General features: G+C 59.2%; 1 protein-coding gene across 2 annotated transcripts; it reads right to left on the bottom strand.

The window, feature by feature from the left end:
* Window positions 1-1,730: 1,730 nt before the first annotated feature.
* DPEP1 (dipeptidase 1) lies at window positions 1,731-23,185 on the bottom strand. 2 transcript variants are annotated; one of them, XM_010364038.2, is made up of 11 exons: window positions 23,087-23,185; window positions 9,135-9,301; window positions 4,453-4,585; window positions 4,069-4,201; window positions 3,783-3,933; window positions 3,532-3,601; window positions 2,780-2,956; window positions 2,612-2,696; window positions 2,457-2,532; window positions 2,193-2,328; window positions 1,731-2,115 (listed from the first exon to the last, which is right to left on the bottom strand). In XM_010364038.2, exons 2-11 carry the CDS (start codon window positions 9,236-9,238, stop codon window positions 1,945-1,947), a joined length of 1,236 nt encoding a protein of 411 aa, XP_010362340.1. In that variant the 5' UTR covers window positions 9,239-9,301; window positions 23,087-23,185; the 3' UTR covers window positions 1,731-1,944. The 2 variants fall into 2 exon arrangements, with proteins under 2 accessions (XP_010362340.1, XP_010362338.1); XM_010364036.2 differs by having other exon boundaries at window positions 9,135-9,344; window positions 23,087-23,182.
* Between the last annotated feature and the right edge of the window lie 321 nt (window positions 23,186-23,506).

The raw sequence follows: 23,506 nt of genomic DNA, 5'->3' as shown, positions 1-23,506 counted from the left end.
CTTCCTGCACCCCCGTGTGGTCGCCCCACCCGCACCCCCGATGCCATGGTCGCCACACCGGCACCCCCCCATGCTGTGGTCACCCCACCTCCACCCCGGACGCTGTGGTCGCCCCGCCCGCAACCCCCACACTGTGGTTGCCCCGCCCGCACCCCCCATGCTGTGGTCGCCCCGCCTGCACCCCCGATGCTGTGGTCACCTCCACCCAGCCTTCTCCCTACGAAGTCAGATCTGGAAGTGACCTGGGCCCAATGGCTTCACACTTCCTCACTAACAGAAGCTGAGGGAGATGGGGGCTGTGCAGGCGGTTCCCTCAACCCCAGGGCCCTCCAGGGTGGGGCAGCAGCAGTGTGGGGGATCCTATCCTGCCCTGTGTGCATTTCAAGACGAACCCTTGGAGGCCCATATGGGAAGGCACTGAGCCCTAGGCTCCACCGAGGAGGACCTGGTGCTGGGCAGCTCACACCTGGACCACATCTGTCCTTGTGGTTGGCCTGGTTCTGCTGCCCACAGTGGAAGGGAGCCCTAGGGCCACCCTGACTCAGACCCTGCCTCCCCATTTGCCATAAGAGGCTGGGCCGGGCACAGTGGCTCATGCCTGTAATCCCAGCACTGTGGGAGGCTGAGGCGGGCGGATCACCTGAAGTCAGGTGTTGGAAACCAGCCTGAGCAACATGGTGAAACCCTGTCTCTACTAAAATTAACTGGGTGTGGTGGGGCACATCTGTAGTCCCAGCTACTCAGGAGGCTGAGGCAGGAGAATTACTTGAACTTGGGAGGCAGATGTTGTAGTGAGCCAAGATCACACCACTGCACTCCAGCCTGGGCGACAGAGCAAGATTCCATCTCAAAAAAAAAGGCTGGATAAAGGGAATGGTTCTGCCAGTACAGATTCCTAGGCCCTTAGCCATGTTTACAGAATCAGAATGAGCAGGGGTGGGGTGTGTGTGCAGGGGTATGTGTGCAGGGCTGGGATATGTGCAGGAGTGGGGTGTGTGCAAGGCTTGTATGTGTGCAGGGCTGGTATGCATGTGTGCAGGGATGTGTGTACAGGGCTGGTGTGTGTGTGTGCAGGGGTGTGTGGATGGGTGGGGGGTGTGTGCAGGGGTGTGTGTGCATGTGCAGGGGTGTGTGCAGGGGTGGGGGTGTGTGTGCAGGGGTGGGGTGTGAGTGCAGGGGTGGCGAGGTGTGTGTGCAGGGGTGTGTGTGCAGGGCTGGGGTATGTGCAGGAGTGGGGTATGTGCAAGGCTTGTGTGCAGGGCTGGTGTGTGTGTGCAGAGGTATGCGTGTGTGCAGGGCTGGTGTGTGTGTGCAGGGGTGTGTGGATGGGTGGGGGGTGTGTGCAGGGGTGTATGCAGGGGTGTGTGCCAGGGTGGGGTGCGTGTGTGCAGGGGTGTGTGTGCAGGGTGGGGTGTGTGCAAGGCTTGTGTGTGTGCAGGGCTACTGTGTGTGCAGGGGTGTGTGTGCAGGGCTGGTGTGCGTGTGTGCAGGGATGTGTGTGTACAGGGGTGGGGTGTGTGTGTGTGCACCAGTGTGTGGCTGGAGGTGCCTACTGGAGCCTAGACTGTGTCCTGAAAGATGTTCAAGCAGCATCTGTACAAAGCCCTCTTCACAGCTCCTGAGTCCTTCTGGCCTGAACCGAAGACTCAGGCACTCCTGCACCCCAGGTCCAACCAGGAGCCATTTTCACACCCCTCCTGGGCTGGATGCCGACGACACGTACCCCCGGATGTGAAGGGATGTTGCTTTTATTGAGGGCCTACTGTGTGTGTATGTGTCCTGAGCTGTCCCCAGGTATCCTGCCCCCCAGGTAAGCCCAGACACCCGCTCAGGAGATGCTGGTCCTTGCATGCGGGCAGTAGGGTTCCTGGCATCTGGAGTCCTGGATGAGCAGGTCTTCCCTGAACTCCAGGAGCCCTAAAGGGGGCTCTGGTCTCCCAGCTTTCACAGGAGACACAGACAGAGGACCAGGGGAGCGAGGGAGGCCAGCAGGAACCCCCACTGGCGATGGAGGTTGGAGGCCCCGGAGGGGTAGCCGTAATACGTCCTGCAGGAGCCACCCAGCTCGTCCCGCGGGATGGGCTCCTCCTCGGGAGCCTGCGTGGGGTTGCTGGCCTGGGGACAGACACAGGTGGGGCAGCCTGTCTGCTGGCGGTTGGGGGGGCGCACTCAGGTGGCCACCCCATCCTCACCTGCTCCACAGCCTCGAAGACCCTCAGCAGGTTGTTGGCCAATGCACCCTTGACCTCCGCCTCTGTCCAGTTCCTCCTGAGCAGCTCAGCGATCAGGTCTGGATACTTGGAGACGTCCTCCAGCCCCTCAGGGACCCTGTGTTGAGGCCAGGAGAACCTGGGCCCCCACACTAGGACACACGTCCCTCCTCCAGCTGCCTCATCCCTCTGACGGGGTCATGAACCTCTCGGCTCATCCACAGGACAGAGCTCTCACCCCCTTACCTTGAAACACCGTCAAAGTCCCCACCAAAGCCCACAGCTCTGGCTCCTGCCACCTCCTTGATGTGATCCAGATGGTCTGTCCAGGGAGCAACAGGTATGGGTCCTGAGTGAGGCCCTCCCGCTTCAGTCCCCTTGGCCACTCACACCCCACCTACCGGCCACTTGGGACAGGTTGGCCTTGTTGGTGCAGGAAATGTAATTGTTGTAGAAATTCACCATCACCAGGCTGTCTGTCTGTTTCTGCACAGGAAGACAGGGTGGAGCTGAGAGCCAGGAGGGCCTGCCCAGGGAGGTGGGGTGGGGGTGGCTCTCTTGGCCCTCACCACCAGCCTCAGGACGTCGTCAGGCACGTTGCGCCGGCTTGCACACACGCTGTAGGCCGAGGAGTGGCTGAAGATGACTGGGGCTCTGGACAGCTGCAGGGTGGCCTTCATGGTGGCCACAGACACGTGAGCCAAGTCGATGAGGACTCCAAGACGGTTCAGCTCCTTCACCACACGCTGGGAAGACAGGGCTCCGTCCACCCTCACAGACCCCAGGGTTGGGGCTGAGGAGGTGGACAGGCTGGACCAGGTGTGAGTCATCATCCTTCATGGCTGGAAGTCTGGGGCCACTCAGGGCTCAGCACCCACCCTGGGGGGATGGCTGCCAGCTCCATTCTTTTTTTTTTTGAGATGGAGTCTTGCTCTGTCGCCCAGGCTGGAGTGCAGTGGCCGGATCTCAGCTCACTGCAAGCTCCGCCTCCCGGGTTCCCGGCATTCTCCTGCCTCAGCCTCCCGAGTAGCTGGGACTACAGGAGCCGCCACCTCGCCCGGCTAGTTTTTTGTATTTTTTAGTAGAGACGGGGTTTCACCATGTTAGCCAGGATGGTCTCGATCTCCTGACCTTGTGATCCGCCCGTCTCGGCCTCCCAAAGTGCTGGGATTACAGGCTTGAGCCACCGCGCCCGGCCTTGCCAGCTCCATTCTACAAATGAGGACACTGAGGTCCCACGTGGGGAGATTCATTGCTCCGGTCACCCTCCAGGGCCTCTGCCTTCTCCTCGGGGGTGACCAGCCCCTCCCACCCCACTCACCTGCCCAAAGGGTGACAGGCCTTGGCTCTGGGGCTTGCTGTCTCCCGTGTCCACCAGCCAGTTGTCAGCCCTGCGGGAACAAAAGACAGGTGCCCAAGGGGTGAGCGGTGGTCTCGGCCTCCCATCAGCCCAGCAGGCGAGGTCCGGCCTGGGACTCATAGGCAGAGGGGATGGGCTCAGGAGGGTGGCAGGGAGTGTCTGCCCCTCCCTCCTGACCACAGCCCGAGGGCCTCCCATGGGGAGTCACACACCAGGGCGTGTTGCAGTTGTGGGTGAGGGTCAGGTACCGCATGCCCAGCTGATAGAGCGCCCGCAGGACGCCCAGACTGCTGTCAATGGAGTGGCCGCCCTCCACACCGATCAGGCTGGCCACCTTCCCTTCCCGGAAGGCCTGCCGGATGCCTGCAGGGAGAGTCGGGGTGCAGGGGAGTGGGCACCTGGCGTCTGGAGGGGAGGTGTCCTGATCAGTACCTGCTGCTCAGGATGAGGGCTGGGTGGGAGGACGCAGGACCTGGAGGGTCCAGGTCAGGACCCCACCTGCACTGCTGGTGACATACAGGAAGGTCTCAGGGTACATCTGGCACATGCGGTGGACCACATCCATCTGCTCCAGCGTCCTCCGCACGGCGTCTTTGTTCTGGGTGTCGCAGGGCGTGTACACGGACCAGAACTGGGGGCCACAGGGGGTACCAGGAGCTGATGCAGCCAGGTCTCAGCCCACCCCCCACATGCCTGTGGGAGTCTGGTTTCCCACCCCCTGGGAAGCCCTCCCTTGGCCTGGGTGTCTGTCTCTACAAGGGCCTGTGGCGCTGAGGGACCCTGGAGGAACAACGCCACAGGGACGGCCACACTGTAGCCAGGCCCAAGGTAGGAGACGGGATGACCCCACGCAGGGTGAATGCAGGGCAGGGTGGGCGGTACCTGACCTCCCACGAAGCCAGCCCTCAGCTTGGGGATGTTGGTGTGTGTGTCGGCCAAGGTGGTCAGGTTGGCCCTCGCGTCCTGCAGCCGGTTGTTGAACATACCCAGCAGCTGCCAGGGCAGGTCGTTGTGCCTGGAGTCGCCGGGGGGAGGCCAGGCAGTCAGAGAGGCCACTGGGACCTGGGGGCTTGCAAGCTCCTGAACTCCGGGCTGTGCTCCCCACTTCCTGCTCCTCATGGCAGGTGCTGGACTGAAGTCCAGGCCGCAGGGGTGACGGATCACTGGCCACCTGAACACACCTGTGCAAGGGCTGCACTTCCCACCTGTGTCCACCCCCAGGGCAGGGAGCCGCGAGCCAGGAGCTCAGGGAGCTGGATAGCCCATCCCTTCCAGGGCCTTTCTCTGTGGAGGAGGCTGGGGGGAGGACACATTGTCTGAGGGTACACAACCAGTCAAATGACGTCAATGGACAGCATTGGAGACATGGGCAAAGGGGCAAGGGCCTGGGGGTGATACTGTTTCTGAGAGTTTTCAGTTTAAAAATCCAATTGTCTCTTGGGGAATACGGTGGGTGGCTGGATAACTGGAATGGCCTGTCCTTGGGGGGCCTGGCACTCCCATCCTTCTGGGGAGCGTCAGGTACAGGCTTTGGGGGCCACCTAGGCCTCTCTACTGCCTCTGTCTCCAGGGAAGAGCCCTGCACCCAAACTCCAATCAGATCCTTCTAAACTTCCAAAGGACTGAGGCTCTCCAAGGTTTTCCCAGGAGCTGGCGGTGAGGGTGGGAGCTCTCGTAAGGAGAAGGAAGGGGAACACAGAGGAAGGGGGAGCTGGTGCTGTCAGAGCTGGTGACCGAGGGAGGGTCTCAGAGGGACCGAATCCAGCTGCCCAGCAGCGCCTGACAGAGACCAGGAGCACAGGGAATCCACTCTCATTAGAAACGCAATTCTCAGGCCGGGCGCGGTGGCTCATGCCTGTAATCCCAGCACTTTGGGAGGCTGAGGCGGGTGGATCATTAGATCAGGAGATCGAGACCATTCTGGCTAACACGGTGAAACCCTGTCTCTACTAAAAATACAAAAAAATGGCCGGGTGCAGTAGCTCAAGCCTGTAATCCCAGCACTTTGGGAGGCCGAGATGGGCGGATCACGAGGTCAGGAGATCGAGACCATCCTGGCTAACATGGTGAAACCCCGTCTCTACTAAAAAAAAAAATACAAAAAACTAGCTGGGCGAGGTGGCAGGTGCCTGTAGTCCCAGCTACTCGGGAGGCTGAGGCAGGAGAATGGCGTGAACCCCAGAGGCGGAGTTTGCAGTGAGCCGAGATGGCGCCACGGCACTCCAATCTGGGTGACAGAGCGAGACTCTATCTCAAAAAAAAAAAAAAGAAAAAAAGAAAAAAAGAATCACATCTCAGGCCCAGGGTAGGCTCTCGGTTATGATCTGTGTTTCAACCAGCAGATCTGACTCCTGGGATCGACCAGGCCCCACTGCAGCCCCAGACAGCCCTCGTCCCTGATCCCGTGACCTGGAGGCTGCAAGGACGTTGGGAAGGGGCTGGAGCCTGACCCCCAACCCTGGGCAATGCTTGGGGTTCCCCTTTCCCGTCACTGGGTCTGGGGCCTCAGACTCCTTCCTGTGATGTGGGCTGCGCCCCTGTCTCAGGGGGACACCCTTGGAGGGTGTGTGCTGGGATGGGGCCACAGGGGCCCCTCCGTATCCAGTTTCCAGACCCGCCCCTCTGTGCCTCAGTTTCCCCATCTGGAATATGAAGGTGTCTTGGTGCCTTCCTTGCAGGGCAGCTGGGAGAGGCAGAGGACTAACAGTGTTCATCGTTTCCAGCCGTGGGCCCTGCTCTCGGCCACCCAGCCGAAATCTACAGGCCCACACGAGCTTTTCCAAGGCAAATGCACCACGGAGCTCCTCGAGGAAACGAGGGGAGGGCTCTGCCCTTCCTGGGTTCCAGTCGCTCCTGACCTCCCCTGGGCTGGTGCCCCCAAGCTCATCATGGCACACTTTCTGGCCCCGCCCCTGGGCAGATGGGCGGGCACAGGCCTGATGCTGGTGTGAGTGTCTCCCAAAACTCCTGCAACAGCGAGGTTGTCTCTGGCCACAGTGAGTCCACATGACAGCCTGCACTGGCACGCGCCTCTCCCCAGCCCTCAGCACAGAGCGGGTGCTCAGGACGCATTTGCTGAGGGCAGTGGGAATGAGCTCCAGCCAGGGACCCTGCCTGGGCAGCAGCCTCATTGCTAGGGTGCAGCCCTACGCTGGGCACTGTCCTGGGTGGGGCTAGGCAGGGTTCCCAGGAGACTTTACTCCTTGGCCTGAGGACACAGGCGGCCCATCTCAGACATTAGCCTGGGATGGGTAGGAATTCCCAGCAGCCACCCTTGGAGGGAGAGGCTGCAACGGGGCAGCTGTCTGCTCTCCCCTCCCTCCTCCTCCTGCAGCCCCTCCTCTTTTTTTTTTTTTTTTTTTTTTTTTTTTTTTTTTTTTTTGAGACAGAGTCTCACTCTGTTGCCCAGGCTGGAGGGCAGGGGTGCAGTCACAGCTCACTGCAGCCCCCAACCTTCTGGGCTCAAGTGATCCTCCCACCTTAGTCTCCCAAAGTGCTGGGACCACAGGTGTGGGTCGCCGTGCCTGGCCAGCCCTCTCCACTCCTACTGGAGAAAACGATGGGAAGGTGGGGCCTCTGGTTTCTCAGTGGGACACGGGCCCTGCCTGCCTCATGGCCAGGTCAAACTGCAGCTAATCAGACCCACCCTCCTTATCTGGGCAGCTGGGGCAGTGCCCTTAGCTGGGATATGGAAACTGACATCCTGCTCCAAGGAGTGCTGGAAAGTGCTGGAATTGCAGGAAGCACACACTCAGGCAGCTGTTTGTAGGGGAGACTGCTGGCTGCCCCCAGGACCCATTCTCCTCTTTTACTTTGTAACTTTAAAACCCCCCATTTTTAGCGGGCACACAGCCGTCTGGATTGAAGTTACTTCCTGCCCCTGTGTCGTTGGCCATGGCCCAGGGATGAAGGTGGGTCCTGTAACAGCTTCTAACAACTGACCCCTGGCCGGGCGTGGTGGCTCGTGCCTGGAATCCGAGCACTTTGGGAGGCCGAGACGGGTGGATCATTTGAGGTCAGGAGTTCGAGACCAGCCTTGCCAACATGGTGAAACCCCGCCTCCACTAAAAATACCAAAAAAATTAGCGGGGCATGTTGGTGGGCGCCTGTAATCCCAGCTACTCAGGAGGCTGTAGCAGGAGAATCACTTCAACCTGGGAGGTGGAGGTTGTAGTGAGCCCAGATCATACCATTGCACTCCAGCCTGGATGACAGGCGACAGAGACTCTATCTCAAAACAAAAACCTGACCCTGACAGTCACCTGCTGCTTGTCCTTTTTCCCTTCTTTATCTCTCCTTCCTCCCTGCTGGCCGGCGTACAGATGTGAGGGCTGGAGCTGGCGTGACCATTTTAAACCATGAGGATGCGTGGGACCACCCTCGGCTCCCTTTCTGGAGCTGCCTCTGCTCCCTTAAGTTTTTTTAATTTGAGACGGAGTCTCGCTCTGTTGTCCAGGCTGGAGTGCAGTGGCCCGATCTCGGCTCACTGCAGCCTCCGCCTCCCGAGTTCAAGTGATTCTCCTGCGTCAGCCTCCTGAGTAGCTGGGACTACAGGCGACCACCACCACACCTGGCTAATTTTTTGTATTTTTAGTAGAGAGGGGGTTTTGCCATGTTGGCCAGGATGGTCTTGAGCTCCTGACCTCAGGTGATCCGCCCGCCTTGGCCTCCCAAAGTGCTGGGATCACAGGCGTGAACTGCCCAGCCTGGCCTGTTTCCTGAAGTTCTTACACAACAAGACATCAGGTTTCCCTACTTTGTTCACAGAGTTTTTCCCCAGCAAAGCCCAGAGGCATCTTCCAGGAGGAGACACTGTGCCAGACACAGGGCGAACTCTCAGTGACCCTCCCCCGCCAACGCAGAGCCAGTGTGGACCCTGATCTGGAGCCTGGAAGCAGGAGGCCTCCATGGAGACCCAGTGTTGGGGCACTGGGCCAGGAAGGGGTGGGGAGGAGGGTCAGATTCCTGGGCAGTGGGAATCTCCACCCTGCGGAGACCAGGAGAGAAGCAGATGACCCCGCACCCCAGCGAGGTCGGGGTGGGGCCAGGCGGGCACTCAGGGCAGCACAGACAGGGGCCGAGCCGCACGGGCCTCCCCCCAGGAGAAGGCAGGCCAGGGGGAGTGGGAAGACAGCCAAAAAGATGCTGGCTCTGAGAGAGCCTGTAGGGCACCACCCACACCTGCAGCTTTCGGGAGAAGATGAGGCACAGGGAGAGACGGGGTGCAGGGCCTCAGCGTCTCCAGGCACAGAGCTCACTCTGAGCTTCGGGGCCAGGGAGCTGGGGCCTTGCCTCCCTCCTGCCCTGACCCTGCAGACCTTCATCTGTTGAAGTCTTGGGGGCCCTGAGAGACCCCACAAAGAAGCAGGGGTCAGGAAAGGGCAAGGGCCCCATCACAGAAACTGAGCCCCAAGCCAAGGGCACACCCCCAGCTCCCCAGCCCGGCTCCCCCAGCCCGGCTCCCCCAGCCCCGGCTCCCCCAGCCCCGGCTCCCCCAGCCCGGCTCCCCCAGCCCCAGTTCCCAGTCCTGGTTCCCTAAGCACCTGGCTTAGGTGGGCACTCACCCATCAATGACAGGGGAGTCCCTCATGATCCTCTCTGCCTCGTCCCGGAAGAAGTCTGCAGTGCAGACGGCCACAAGGGGCCAGAGCCACCATCTGGTCCACATGGCGGGGTCCCCGGGGACCTGCGTGCGCTGCTGCCCTGGTGCCTCTGTGCTGGCCTGGCCGGCCTGTGCAGGAGGACGAGTTTCAGGCTGTGAGGAGTCACTCTGCCTGCCAGAAGAGGCACCAGAGGCATTGGGTGGAAGTGATGACAGCTGGCTGTTGTCCTGTTTATAGCTTCTCATGTTCAATAAGTAACCAGCACATTCCCTGCCAGGGTGGGTGGGATGGAAGGCCGGACACCCAGTGACTGGGCGTTGCTGTCTGGGCTAGGCGGAGGCATAGTAAGAAGCTGGGATCCCAGACCCAGGGGTGGGGCTAGAGCCTGGATGGAAGGACAGCAGGCTGCGAGCAGGCCCAGCACAGGATGAGTGGTGAGTGGCTGTCAGCCCTTGCTGTGCTGCTGCTGTTATTAATTGCTACCACCTCCCTCGGGACCCGGGGCCTAGATCTGCAAGCAAGAAAACAGTCATTCAAATAGTGCATTCTCATGAAGCACCTCTTTCCGCATACAAATCATCTCACGTGGCTTGCCATAGGGAAAACATCTGGGCGTTTCAGAAGCTGCTGCACAGCCCAGGTGTGTCCCTGACGCCTGCTCTAACGCTGAGGGGTCTGCACCCCCGCCCTGCAGCCCTCCAGCGCCACAGGGACCCACACTGCAGCTACAGATTTCAGGCCAAGCAGCTGGACATGTCCTTGGAACCGGGGCCTTTCTAGGCCTCGGCAGAGCACACTGAAGTTGTCCGAGGGCTCCCGGAAACACAGTTCCCAGGTGGTGCCCTGTCCGAAAAGTCTCAGTCCCAGGGCTAGGCGGTGTCTGGGGTTCTGGGGGACAGTGGGCTGAGCACTGGGGCTAAACTAGGCCTGCTGGGAGGAGCAGGAGGGAACACTGGTCAGAGGCTTCGCGGCGCAGAGACCGGCAGGGAGGAGGATCGCCCCAGCTGGAGCGCAGTGGCTCCGTCTCAGCTCACTGCAACCTGCACCTCCTGGGCCCAAGCAGTCCTCCTGCCTGAGCCTCCTGAGTACCTGGGACCAGAGGCGTGCACCACCACGCCCAGCTAATTTTTGTGTTTTTTGTAGAGACAGGGTCTTCCCCATGTTTCCCAGGCTGGTCTCCAACTCCTGGCCTCAAGCAATCTGCCTGCTTTGGTCTCTCAAACTGCTGGGATTATAGGCATGAGCCACCATGCCCAGGTCATGATAAATAGTATTTTCATTCAATATTTTTAAAACATCAGAATTCATGTAAAACAAAAATCCATAACGAACAAAGTACAAAACTTTAAAATAGCTGGGCATGGTGGTTCCTGCCTGTAATCCCAGCACTTTGGGGGGCCGAGGCGGGAGGATCACGAGGTCAGGAGATCGAGACCATCCTGGCTAACACGGTGAAACGCCGTCTCTACTAAAAATACAAAAAAATTAGCCGGGTGTGGTGGCGGGCGCCTGTAGTCCCAGCTACTTGGGAGGCTGAGGCAGGAGAATTGCTTGAACCAGGAGGTGGAGGTTGCAGTGAGCCGAGACCGTGCCACTGCGCTCTAGCCTGGGCCACTGAGCGAGACTCCGTCTTAAAAAACAGCATCAACAACAACAACAACAAACAGATCTTGTGAGAACTTGCTCACTACCACGAGAACATGGGGGGAACGGCCCCCACCTCCAGCTGGTCTCTCCCTTGACACGTGGGGATTATAATCTGAGATGAGATTTGGGTGGGGCACGGAGCCAAACCGTATGATAACGCAGCTTCACCATTCAGGGCCCAGTGCAACATGGAAATGCAGCTTCCTTATTCAGACATCATCAGAATCTCAGGGCCTCACAGCAGGGGGTGGGGAGTGGGGGTAGAAGCAGGTGCATGTCTTCCGAGCACCAGACCGGGGTCGAAAGCCCTGCGTAGGCTGCATTTTGTACCATTTCTGAGGCTCAAAGCCACTGACTTAACAAGAGGGTGTCCTAGGGGCTGGGCCTGGTAGGCTGTGGGTTCCCATCTCACGACCACCGTCCAAGGGCAGCATGGGTGAGCTGGTTAGATGTCTCGGCCTCAGTCTCTTTGTCTGTGGAAGTCACGGAGGTACCTACTTTACGGCAGTCCTGCTGTGAGCACAAAGGCACCAGCCGCTCACAACCAGCCTCAGATCAAGACCTTAACCCTGCCGGAGTTTCCAGTTGCCTTTCTTCTCCTGCCCTCCACTGGGTGCCCTTAGCTTCCATCTTCCAAGCTCTGGACTCTGCAACCTCCCTCCCTGCCCCCAGAGCCTCCCTCGTCCAACCTGCTGCTCCCAGCTTGGAATCTCCGTGCCCACTTAACGTCTGCACGGAAGGTCTTCCACCTTTGTTTGGTGTATAGTCCTGATGGAGTTTGAACGTTTGTCCCAGTCTCACGTGGAAACTGGGTCCCAGTGTTGGGGGGTTTTGGGTCATGGAGACGGACCCCTCATCAATGGCTTGGTGCAGTCCTGGAGGTAATGAGTGAGTTCGGAAGAGAACTGTTAAAACCAGCCTGGCACCTCCCCCATCACTCTCTGGCTCCCTCTCTGCCGGTGATGACTGTGAACAGGAGAATAGGGTCTGGGGGTGGCGAACTTAGGCCAATTCGTGCGGAATCAAGGAAAAACAGCGAGGCCTGGGGCAGGGAACGGGACGCTAATTTGTGCTGACTTCCTAAAAGGGAAGACACCAAGGTCAGGGGGCGAGAGTCCAAGGCCGATGCACGGTGAATCCAGGAAAAACACCGCGGTCTGGGGCAGGGAACCCAGGGCCAACTAACAACTTCCAAAAACTGCACCATAAGGAAAAGCCCCACCGCCCAGTAGCAAAGGATCAAAGGCTGCTCTCCCTACAGCCCCCAACCCCCACCATGTCCCAGATGGAAAGGAAAGTGCTGTGGACTGGCTATGGGCCATCCTTTCATCCGCAGGCACCAGTTTACCGCAGCCTTTGATTAGCCATGGACCAAATCTTTCATCCAGATAAGGGGGATAGGAATCATGAAAGGTGAACTTAAGACCCAGAAAACTGGCCGGGCGTGGTGGCTCACACCTGTCATCCCAGCACTTTGGGAGGGTGGGGTGGGCGGATCACCTGAGGCCGGGAGTTTAAGACCAGCCTGGCCAACATGGAGAAACCCCGTCTCTACTAAAAACACAAAAATTAGCCAGGTGTGGTGGCAGGTGCCTGTCATCCCAGCTACTTGGGAGGCTGAGGCTGGAGAACCTCTTGAACCTGGGAGGCGGAGGTTGCAGTGAGCCGAGATGGCGCCAGTGGACTGCAGCCCAGGCGACAGGCAACAGTGCGAGACTTCTTCTCAAACAAACAAACAAACAAAAAACCAGAAAACTTTGTAACAGCGCCCACTCCCATCCTACTCCCGAGCTTTCTCACTTTAATAAATCCCTGCTTTCGCTGCTTCCTTCCTGTGTTTTGCTCGTTACTTTGTATGTTTTGTCTACTACTTCTTTGTTCAAGCACCAAGGACATGGACAATTACACTCCAGGCCATCCTTCCTGTGACACCTGCTCCCTCCCCTTCTGCCAGTGATGGGAGGCTCCCTGGGGTCCTCACCAGAGGCAGATGCCTCCCGCTTCCCGTACAGCCTCCACAACCATGAGCCAAACCCACCCCTTTTCTTTATAGATTACCCAGCCTCGGGGATTCCTCTGGAGCAGTGCAAAGCAGACTAAGCCCTGTTCCATTCGTGGGCCCTGCAACCATCCCCTCACAGCGGGTCTGCGGGAATTCACTCCCCAGTCCTCCCGTCCGTGTCTTGATTCTGCCCTCATCACGGATCAGTAGTTTCGCTGGATGTGCACTTTGGGTGGTAAACCTTTTTCCCTCAGGAGGTGCCCGCGCCACTGTCTGTCTGTGCATGCTTGGTTGATGGGAGCCACATCGCGCCCGGCGCTGTGTGGGCAACCCCTCTTCCCCCGGAATGCCGTGACTTCGTATTTTTCACTCCCTGGAGCTGTCCCTCTGCCTCCAGTCCAGGGAATTTCCAGTCGCCGGTGTTCCTTCTCCCCTCCTTTCTGAGCTCCGTCTGGCGAGGGTTTCGGGCAGGGGTTGGACTGTTTGAGCTTCCTTTTTGCCTCCTGTCCTGGGTTTCCTCATGCTTATTCCGTACACTCCATTTCCTCTGTTTTGTCTCCCAGCACGGTTCTTTAATGTTTTCTTGGGGGTTGTGTGTCTGGGTCTCCGGAGGGCGGTTTCCAAGGTTTGCTGTGTTCTTTCCTGCCCCGCTCCCATCAGGGCAGCGGAGCTGCTTGGAGTCAGCTGCACTCTCTTCTGTGGTTTACCAAATGGAATGCAGGCGCGTCTCCCATTGTTCATCTGGACCTTTTGTTGCGTTTGCAGACTTCCCTCGGCAGCTGGTAATCTTTGTCACCTCGAATTTCATATTTAAAAATAAAGCGACAGCAAGGTGGGCAGTGCCGTACGTGTGAGTGGGCTCTCGACCCCAGGCTTTGTGTGGGCCGAGCTCCAGAGACGCCCGGTTACCAGGAGCCCTTCAAGCCAGAATGCAGGCATGAGCATTTTTTTTTTTTTTTTTTTTTACGAAATGGGGTCTTGCGATGCTGCCCAGGCTGGACTCCAACTCCCCAAGCCCAAGCGATCCTCCCACCTCAGCCTCCCAAGTAGCTGGGTCCACAGCAGCTACTTTTTTCTTTTCTTTTTTTTTTTTTTTTTGAGAAGGAGTCTCGCTCTGTCACCCAGGCTGGAGTGCAGTGGCCAGATCTCAGCTCACTGCACACTCCGCCTCCCGGGTTTACGCCATTCTCCTGCCTCAGCCTCCCGAGTAGCTGGGACTACAGGCGCCCGCCACCTCGCCCGGCTAGTTTTTTGTATTTTTTTTAGTAGAGACGGGGTTTCACCGTGTTAGCCAGGATGGTCTCGATCTCCTGACCTCGTGATCCGCCCGCCTCGGCCTCCCAAAGTGCTGGGATTACAGGCTTGAGCCACCGCGCCCGGCCCACAGCAGCTACTTTTAAAGTAACTGCCACCGCGCCCAGCAGCGTTTTTTAAAATAGCTACCCCGATTCCCAAAAACATGTTTAGGGAAGGGCCTCCTGACTTTCCTCTGGCTGTAGGGGGTGAGGGGGGTGTGTCTGTCTGGGTGGTCCTCGGGCCAGTTCTTCCAGCTGGGAACAAACCCCGACCTCAGCGTCTTCCTCACTCCCGGCCCATTGTGCCCGTGACGTCTGAGCTGAGCTCCTCTCTGGCTCCCTGGTCTTTCGCTGGAACACCCTGGAATGCTCCCAGTGGGCCCTCCAGTCCGCCTCACTGACACACTCTTCCATTAACTTCCTCATTCCCAGAAATGGGTTGGAATCTTTGCCTACAGCAGAGACCTATTGTCTGACAAGTGTGTTAATTTTTTTTTTTTTGAGACGGAGTCTTGCTCTGTCGCCCAGGCTGGAGTGCAGTGGCGCAATCTCAGCTCACTGCAACCTCCACCTCCCGGGTTCAAGCGATTCTCCTGCCTCAGCCTCCCCAGTAGCTGGGACTATAGGCGCCCATCACCACGCCCGACTAATTTTTGTATTTTTAGTAGACACGGGGTTTCACCGTGTTGGCCAGGATGGTCTTGAACCCCTGACCTCATGATCCACCCACCTCGGCCTCCCAAAGTGCCGGGATTCCAGGTGTGAGCCGCCGCGCCCGGCCCGAGGGCGTTACTCTTTTCTAATTCCTTTCCTCTCACCTTCGTGGACAGGAGCAGGAGGAAATGCTTGTGCCTTCACTCACATCTTGACACAGAGGGTGCAGCTGGCAGAGTCGCGGTGGGAAAGGCTCAGGGTGTGTTTAATTCTGTTTCTTCCACTAGTTCTGGTTGTGCGTCTTTCATGTCCCTGACTGACCAGGGCCCTTTGTCCTTCCCAGGCCCTCCTGCCTCTCCCCTCCCCTGGCCATAGTGAGGCGTAGGGAGAAGCCGGGGTTAGCAGTCCTAGGAGACCCCTGGGGGTGGGAGCAGTGCTCTGTGAAGAGTGTGGGCTCCTGCATCAGAGTCCTGGGTCCATCTCCAGAGATGGGTGCACCGAGGCCCCCACCTCGAGGGTCTCCTCACAGGGTGGTGCTGACCTGGCTCTGTCGAGAGGCAGGCGACAGCCTCGCCAGAGTGAAGGCGGCGGGTCAGATGCAGAATGATGTCTGGGTTTCCACCCGGCTCTGTCTCCCAGAACCGCACAGAAGCCCCATCCACAGCCAACACGCAGATGCCTCCACGACCCTATCGGATGTTACTGCTTCTGCACAAGTAGCCACAGGCAACACGCCCCCCACACACAGATCATCGCAGATGAGAATACCTGGACACATCCCAAGCCCACGTGGTCAGACACGTCCACGTACCGAGAACAGACACGCACAGCCTTTCCCACGTGATGAGCAAACACACACGCAGGTACCTGCACCTGTGCACACACACACACACAGGTACCTACACGTATGCACACAGACATACATATGTGCACAGACAAGCCGCACACGTGCACCTGCTCACATGAGCCTCTCCTTGCACGTGCGAGGGACGGGAGCCCACACTCAGCGTGGGGCCCATCTGACCACCCACGGGGTCTGGCACAGGGGCCCCCAAATGAGCCTTGAGGAAGGAACATCTGGGAACCTGCGGCTCCACAGGGAGCCCTGCCCTGTCTCTCTCCTTGGGAGGCCCCAGTGGCTCACAGCAAGTTCAGCAGCCCTGGACTCTCTTCCGGCTCCTGACCAGGCTGATGTCTGCACTGGGGGAGTCCATAGGCCCCTCAAACTGCAGGCCCAGCCGCGAGGCCGGCACCCCACTTCTGCCCCCAACGCCTCCCTCCCAGCGTCCAGCTCACCCTGAGGCTAGTAGCTTCCCCGCATCCCTCCTCGCCTGCCCAGGCCCCCCATGGCTGCCCCCACCACTCTGACCCCCACAGCCCACATCTGCACCCGGGTGTGAGCTCTTCCTCCCAGTGAGTCCCAGGGAAACACCTCTCAAGGACTCCCCAACAGGCTTCCGGCTCCCATGAGGTTGGGGCCCCTCAGCCTGGCCTCCCCACCCTCCCCACCCAACTCTCCAGACAGTCACCCCAGAGGCCACCCTCTCACCCCTGCCTGGAGCTGAGTACCCCACCCCCGGTTCCATCCTCTGAGACTCTCACCCTTCACTGCCCGTGATGGCACAAGCTGAGACCCCCCCTCCCACCGGTTCCATCCCGAGACCCTCACCCTTCGCAGCCCGTGATGGCGCTCCATGCTATGCGCCTGCTCACTGAGGTTCTCCCTCACTGATGGTGGATTGCAGGCAGTTGGAGAGGAGAGGGGCTTTCCACCCTCATTACAGCCCTGGCCTCAGCCTTGCTCCACGCTCCCCAAAACCACAACCCCTGGCTCCTGGGTCCCCGACACTCACCATGAGCGGGACAGGATGCTGAGTACCTTGGCTCAGCCACCCCAGGCCCAGGGAGACAGACCCGCCTCCTGCCTCCCAGGTCACAAGGCTTGGGGGTTGTTTCTGGTTTTCAAGTTCAGTCCTGCCACCCACAGAGCTCTCCAGCTACAAAACAGCCACCTCCTTAAGAGTAGGGCCTGCACAGGACCCCAGGGAGAGCTGGGCTAAAGCCTCCGTCAGCTGGTTCTTGTTTCCGAAGATATTCATGCCCTCAGTGAGGCCATGAGCATCCGGCCAGCCCAGGGGCTTCTGGGACTCAGTCCCAGGCCAGGCAGGAGAACTTGTGCTTGGTGACCACCCTTTGGGGCCCCCCAGGCAGTAGTGTAGGGTATCACCCTCAGGCCGCAGCAGGCTGGGAAACGGAGAGGAGGGGGCCTGGGAGCTTGGGCCCATCCCAACGAACCCAGAGAGTCACAAGTGGCCTGGGGGGTCCCAGGCCATGCGTTCTCTCCCCACTGGCAGACCCCAGCCACCTCCGATTCCCTTGAGGGAGATTGACCCTGGCCCCGGACCTGGGACAAACTCTGTCATCAGTTTATTTATCTGTAAGTGCGATGGGTTGATCTCCCTCCGTCCCCAGCCAGGGTCAAGGAGCGGAATGTCCTCTGGCAAAGCCACAGGGGCTTTCGAAATCAGAGGAGGGTCTGCATGTGGACTGCACTGAGCTGGAAACCAGGCTGGCTTTGGAATTCTGAGGCTGCAGTGGGAGGGGGGCATCATCCGTGGGTTACAGCAGGCGGGGGGAGGCCAGGCCTATCCCTGACCCCACCCGGGGGTTGGAGACCCAGGGCTGCTGCTGGGCCAGTCATAGGGACCCTTGGAGTCTGATGTCTTCAAGCAGCCAGTGGTGGGGAGCAATGGGAGGAAGAGTGGGAGCTGCAGAGAGGGGAAGGGGTGCAGGGGGCTGTAGGGAGGGGAGCAGGGGAGGTGCAGGGGGCCCTAGGGAGAAGGGGGGCACAGGGAGCTGTGGAGGGGGAGCAGGGGGTGTGCAGGGGGCTGCAGGGAGGGGAGCAATGGGAGGAAGAGTGGGAGTTGCAGAGAGGGGAGGGGCTTCAGGAGGCTGCGGAGGGGGAGCAGGGGGCACAAGGGGGCTGCAGAGGGGGAGCAGGGGATGTGCAGGGGGCTGCAGGGAGGGGAGCAGAGGGAGGCGCAGGAGGCTGCAGGGAGGGGAGCAGGGGGGTACAGGGGGCTGCAGGGAGGGGAGCGGGGGGGTACAGGGGGCTGCAGGGAGGGGAACAGAGGGAGGCAGGGGGCTGCGGAGGGGAAGCAGGGGGGCACAGTGGGCTGCAGGAAGGGGAGCGGGGGCTGTGCAGGGGGCTGCAGGGAGGGGAGCAGAAGGAGGCGCAGGAGGCTGCAGGGAGGGGAGCAGAGGGGTACAGGGGGCTGCAGGGAGGGGAGCAGGGGGGTACAGGGGGTTGCAGGGAAGGGAGCAGAGGGAGGCAGGGGGCTGCGGAGGGGAAGCAGGGGGGGTACAGGGGGCTGCAGGGAGGGGAGCGGGGGGTGCAGGGGGCTGCAGAGAGGGGAACAGAGAGAGGCAGGGGGCTGCAGAGGGGGAGCAAGGGGGGCACCCCTATGGAAGCCAAAGGTAAAGGGTGCTGGTGGGATGTGCACATGTAAAGACCAAAATAAAACCAGATGTGTGCAGGGTTCCCACTGTTCTGGTGAGAATAAAATATATATTAATCTATAAATTACAAAATGTGAATTGTGCAATTTTGCCGGGGGAACAGTGCCGCAATCACTTAAGCTCGGGAGTCTGAGACCAGCTTGGGCAACATAAGGAGATCTCATCTCTACAAAAAATAAAAAGACTAGCCAGGCATGCTGGTGTGTGCCTGCAGTCACAGTTACTTGGGAAGCTGAGGTGGGAAGATTGCTTGAGCCTGGGAGGCTGAGGCTGCACTCCAGCCTGGGCAACATGATGACAGCCTGTCTCAAAAGTAAATATATAAATAATGTAGGCCAGACCTGGTGGCTTGTGTCTGTGATCCCAGCCAGCACTTTGGGTGGCCAAGGTGGGAAGATCGCTTGAGGCCAGGAGTTTGAGACCAGTCTGGGTAACATAGGGAGACCCTGTCCCTACAAAAAATACAAAAATTAGCCAAGCTAGGTGGCACACACTTGTGGTCTTGGCTACATAGGAGACTGAGGCAGGAGGATGGCTTGAGCCCAGGAGGTTTAAGCTGCAGTGAGCCGTGATCTCACCACTCTAGCCCGGCTGACAGAGCAAGACCTTGTCAAGATGGATAAATAAACTAACAAACTAATTAAAATAAAATTGCGAATTGTGCAATTTTGGAGATTCTGCATGTTAAGTCCTATTTGCATTTAACCCAAGCATTATACAATATGAAGATAAATGGTAAACACACGCTAATAATTTAAAATTTTAATTTTTCTTGACTTAGAATGATTTTTTTTTTTTTTTTTTTTTTTTTTTTTGAGACTGAGTTTCGCTCCATCACCCAGGCTGGAGTGTGGTGGTGCAATCTCAGCTCACTGCAACCTCCGCCTCCCGGGTGCAAGTGATTCTTGTGCCTCAGCCTCCCGAGTAGCTGGGATTACAGGTGCCCATCACCATGCCCAGCTAATTTTTGTATTTTTAATAGAGACAGCGTTTCACCATGTTGGCCAGGCTGGTCTTAAACTCCTGACCTCAAGTGATCCGCCCGCCTCGGCCTCCCAAAGTGCTGGGATTACAGGCGTGAGCCACGGTGCCCGGCCGCCTTCCAGCATTTCCAGGCACAGACCGGCACGGGCGTGGGCTCCTGGCCTTTGCATGCTGTTGGTTTCTGTTGACCAGATGGCCTGGAGACCTCCCGGCGTGGATATTTCCACCTCATTCTGTGCAACATGTGCACAAGCCTCAGAGCTCACGTTACCTGAGCAATTCCTCTACACAGGGACTGTGCTGAGGGAGCTCCCGTGGCCTTGTGAGGTACGAGCAGTTTCCCCCTCACCTCTCAGGGCCCCTGGGCCTTGGTGCCCGCCTCCCTCTCCTACCTTAGCCACGAGTCTCCATGCCGTGCCCCAGGGGCTTCACGCATGAGCCGTAAGCACCCCACCTCTCTGCTGCCCCCTCTCCCTTGTTCTAGCTCCACCCTGTCTCAACTCCTGGCAATTTCAGTAAGAGAGAATTGTGCCCAACCCTGGCCAAGCAATTCCCTCACCTGCAATGACCTGTGCTACTCCCACCTTGCTCGAGTGGGGCCAGACCTTCACTGCAGTCCCAACAGCCCACCCCTCCTTTCCCCTTCTGCTCCAGGGCCCGCCCGGGACCTCCAGCCGCCTGCCCCATTCCCTGCCAGACTCCATCATCTCCTCTGGAGCTGTCCTGCCTCTCAGTAAAACCTGGCCGCTTCCTGCCCACTTCCTGCCAGCTTTGGGTTTGCACTGCCCTTCACTGAGTGTGCTAAGGAGAGAAGGCCCAGCTGTCCCGATGGGTGCTACTTTGAATTCAAGATCACAAACCTCAAGGAACCTCTTTAAACCACCTAGGAATCCTCCTGCACCTCCCAGTGCTGGGACTAGAAGCATCCACGCCTTCTGGGAACATTCTGGTGGAGCAGTTGCCCTGTCCTCGAGGTCAGCTGCGCACGCTGGGTCTTCACTGTCCTGGGGGTGCGGATGCCTCGTGGCGACCCCCTCCTCCATCCAACGAACGACCCCTCATGGCACAGCTCCCAGCACAGCCGCTGTCTCCCCTGCTCTCTGCCCGTCTCTCTCTGATCCTCTCACAGCAGGCTGGGCCATACTGCTCCCTGAAACTGTGCTCAGTCAGCCTCTGAGTGGGTGACCCCTGGACCCGCTGCCTCTGTCCTTCCAGGGCACAGGTCCCAGCCTCTCCTGGCTTGTCTGTCTCCAGGCTCTGAGCCCCATCCCCACAGCACTGACTCCTCACCCCCCGGAACCCCCAGCCCAGTCCCCGAAGCCCCATGGAGCCAGCCTCCTGCTGCACACCCCAGCTGGAGATTAGGGAGCATTTTAAATTCAGTTTTTGTTTTGTTTTTTGAGATGAAGTCTTGCTCTGTCACCCAGGCTGGAGTGCAGTGGTGTGATCTCAGCTCACTGAAACCTCTGCCCCCGCCAGGTTCAAGTGATTCTCCTGCCTGGGGACAGGACACGTGGGGGATGCCTGAGCCCTACGCCTTTGGGCCTCAGTATCTGTGAAATGGGTGGACACTCAGGGGCCAAGGCGAGCCTCGGGCTTGGTCCCCCTCCTCTCCCATTCACACCCCACGGCTGGCCAGGACAGCGGGTGGCCCCGGTGTTGACCGCATGTCTGGCTGCTGCAGCTGCTGCCCTCTGGTGGCCAAATCCCAACGAGACCCTGTGGGGCCAGTTCACCGGGGCCTGGCGGGGTCCTGCAAGGCGGGGTCCTGCAAGGCGGAGTCCTAGGGGCTCACTTCACCCAAGAACCAGCTGCTCATCCCTCAGAGTGGGCTCTGAGGACCTGGGAAGGTGGAGCAGGTGCTCGGAGTCACCACTGTCTCCATGGCTGTCCTGCCCTTTAACCCACACCCTGCCACCCCCGAGAGCAAGGCTGCTGTTACCTGTCCCCTAGTCTTGGAAACTGAGGCAGAGAAGCCAGACCCAGCCCACCTGGCTAATGGGAGATGGAGCCGGGATGTACGCACTGGACACAGGTCCAGAGACTCCAGGGCTGCGTGTAGACAGGCACCACTGCCCTGCCAGGCCCACCTGCCTGCTCTGTCCCCAGTGGGAGCCGGGAGCCTCAGCCCCACCTCTGAAGCCACCCCTCGGGGCGGCTCTGAGAGGCTGCTTTGGGACTCAGCGTCCATCCACCCCAGCCGACGTCCCTCCCCGTGAAGCTGCTCGTCTACCTCAGCTGATGTCCCTCCCCCTGAAGCTGCTCGCAGGGACTGAGGGACCCTCCCCGTCTGCTCCTGGCTTCCACCTGGGGATGTGTCAGTCGAAGCTGAGGCCCAGCGGGAGGCGTTTGAGAGGCATTTACACATTTGGAGGCTCTAGATGCTCCTTCCACCCATGACACCCACTGAGAGGCTCCATGGGGTCAGACGCCAATCAGCAAGAATTCACCAAGAGATGTACAGGCTGCTTGACCCTCACCATGAAAATAGCTTTGCTGTATAAGAGCCTTGGACCAAAGGGGGGTCTGCCCTTCACTACTCCCGCCACAACTCCAGACTCCAACTTCCCCCATGCCCGAGGCTTTCTCCCTAGAATGTCCTGTGATAACCCTGAAGCTCCCCCAACCCCAACCAGGGCGCAGATTTTTTTTTTTTTTGGATACAGAGTCTCGCTCTTTCCCCCAGGCGATCTCGGCTCACTGCAAGCTCCACCTCCGGGGTTCACGCCCTTCTCCTGCCTCAGCCTCCTGAGTAGCTGGAACTACAGGTGCCGCCACCACACCCGGCTAATTTTTTGTATTTTTAGTACAGACGGGGTTTCACCATGTTAACCAGGACAGTCTCAATCTCCTGACCTCGTGATCCACCCGCCTCGGCCTCCCGAAGTGCTGGGATGACAGGCGTGAGCCACCGCGCCCGGCCTCCCGAAGTGCTGGGATGACAGGCGTGAGCCACCGCGCCCGGCCACAGCTTTGATTTCCATTCAGCAAATTCTTTCCACCTGGAAGAAAAATGTGGGTCCGGACAAGGGGCCCTGCTCTCAGCTGGGCAGGAGGGCAGATGACTGTGCACAGAATTCCAGAACAGAGGCCGGGCGCGGTGGCTCAAGCCTGTAATCCCAGCACTTTGGGAGGCCGAGACGGGCGGATCATGAGGTCAGGAGATCGAGACCATCCTGGCTAACACGGTGAAACCCCGTCTCTACTAAAAAATACAAAAAACTAGCCGGGCGAGGTGGTGGCGCCTGTAGTCCCAGCTACTCGGGAGGCTGAGGCAGGAGAATGGCGGGAACCCGGGAGGCGGAGCTTGCAGTGAGCTGAGATCCGGCCACTGCACTCCAGCCTGGGTGACAGAGCAAGACTCCGTCTCAAAAAAAAAAAAAAAAAAAAAAAAAAAAAAAGAATTCCAGAACAGAGAATAAGTCCGGGGCCTGGGTGCTCCTCACACAGCCTCTGGGAACGCTTCCTGGAGGAAGGGGCACATGAGCTGAGTCCCAAGGGTGCCTAGGACTGCACCGGGGTCCGCAAGAAAGGAACAGCCGGCACAGTGGACAAGCAGGGGTGTGCGGCCTCTGGAGGGCCCGGCGGGTCCAGACCTTATCCTAGGGACCATGGGGAGGGCCAGTGAGAGGACAGCAGCGGGTCTGACAGCAGCTCTCTCACCTCCTAGAATACCGGGAAGCCGCCGTGTCCCCTGCCCTGCACACCTGGTCCCAGCTTCCACCCGTGGTGGTGTCCTGGGGTCCCCGGGCCTGTACCACCCCAGGTGGGCACCCCAGTACCCCGGCCCACCAACTCCCCAGCCCACTCACCCTGGCCTCTGCAATGCAGGCTTGCTCCCCAGCAAGGCCCCAGCCTAGGCAGCTCCCACGCCAGCCTCACAGCTGGGCTGGCCCTACCCGGCCACCTGCTGCCCCTCTCAGGCCCCTCCTCAGGAAGGTGAAACTGCCCCATTTCCTGCAGGAACCCTGTGTTCTCTGAAAGTAGAAAGAGGAGGGAAATGGAGGAGGGGAGGGGAAGGTTGGAGAGAAAGGGCCAGGGGTGGGAAGGAAGGGCTGGAGGAGGGAACTTTGCTCCAGGAGATGGCTCAGCGTCTTGACCTCCCCCAAGGCTAGAAGCTTCTTCAGCAGGTTCCTCATTTCCTGAGAGTGCCCTGCGATGTCCCGGCAGTGTTTTTCCTCATGTGTGGACGTGCCACCTCACAGCCAGGGCAGTGTGTGCACAGCTGTGCT

Source organism: Rhinopithecus roxellana, chromosome 20, assembly GCF_007565055.1.
Source record: "Rhinopithecus roxellana isolate Shanxi Qingling chromosome 20, ASM756505v1, whole genome shotgun sequence".
Taxonomy (NCBI): domain Eukaryota; kingdom Metazoa; phylum Chordata; class Mammalia; order Primates; family Cercopithecidae; genus Rhinopithecus; species Rhinopithecus roxellana.
The sequence above is the reverse complement of the archived record's forward strand: the minus strand, read 5'-3'. Positions and strand labels throughout refer to the sequence as shown.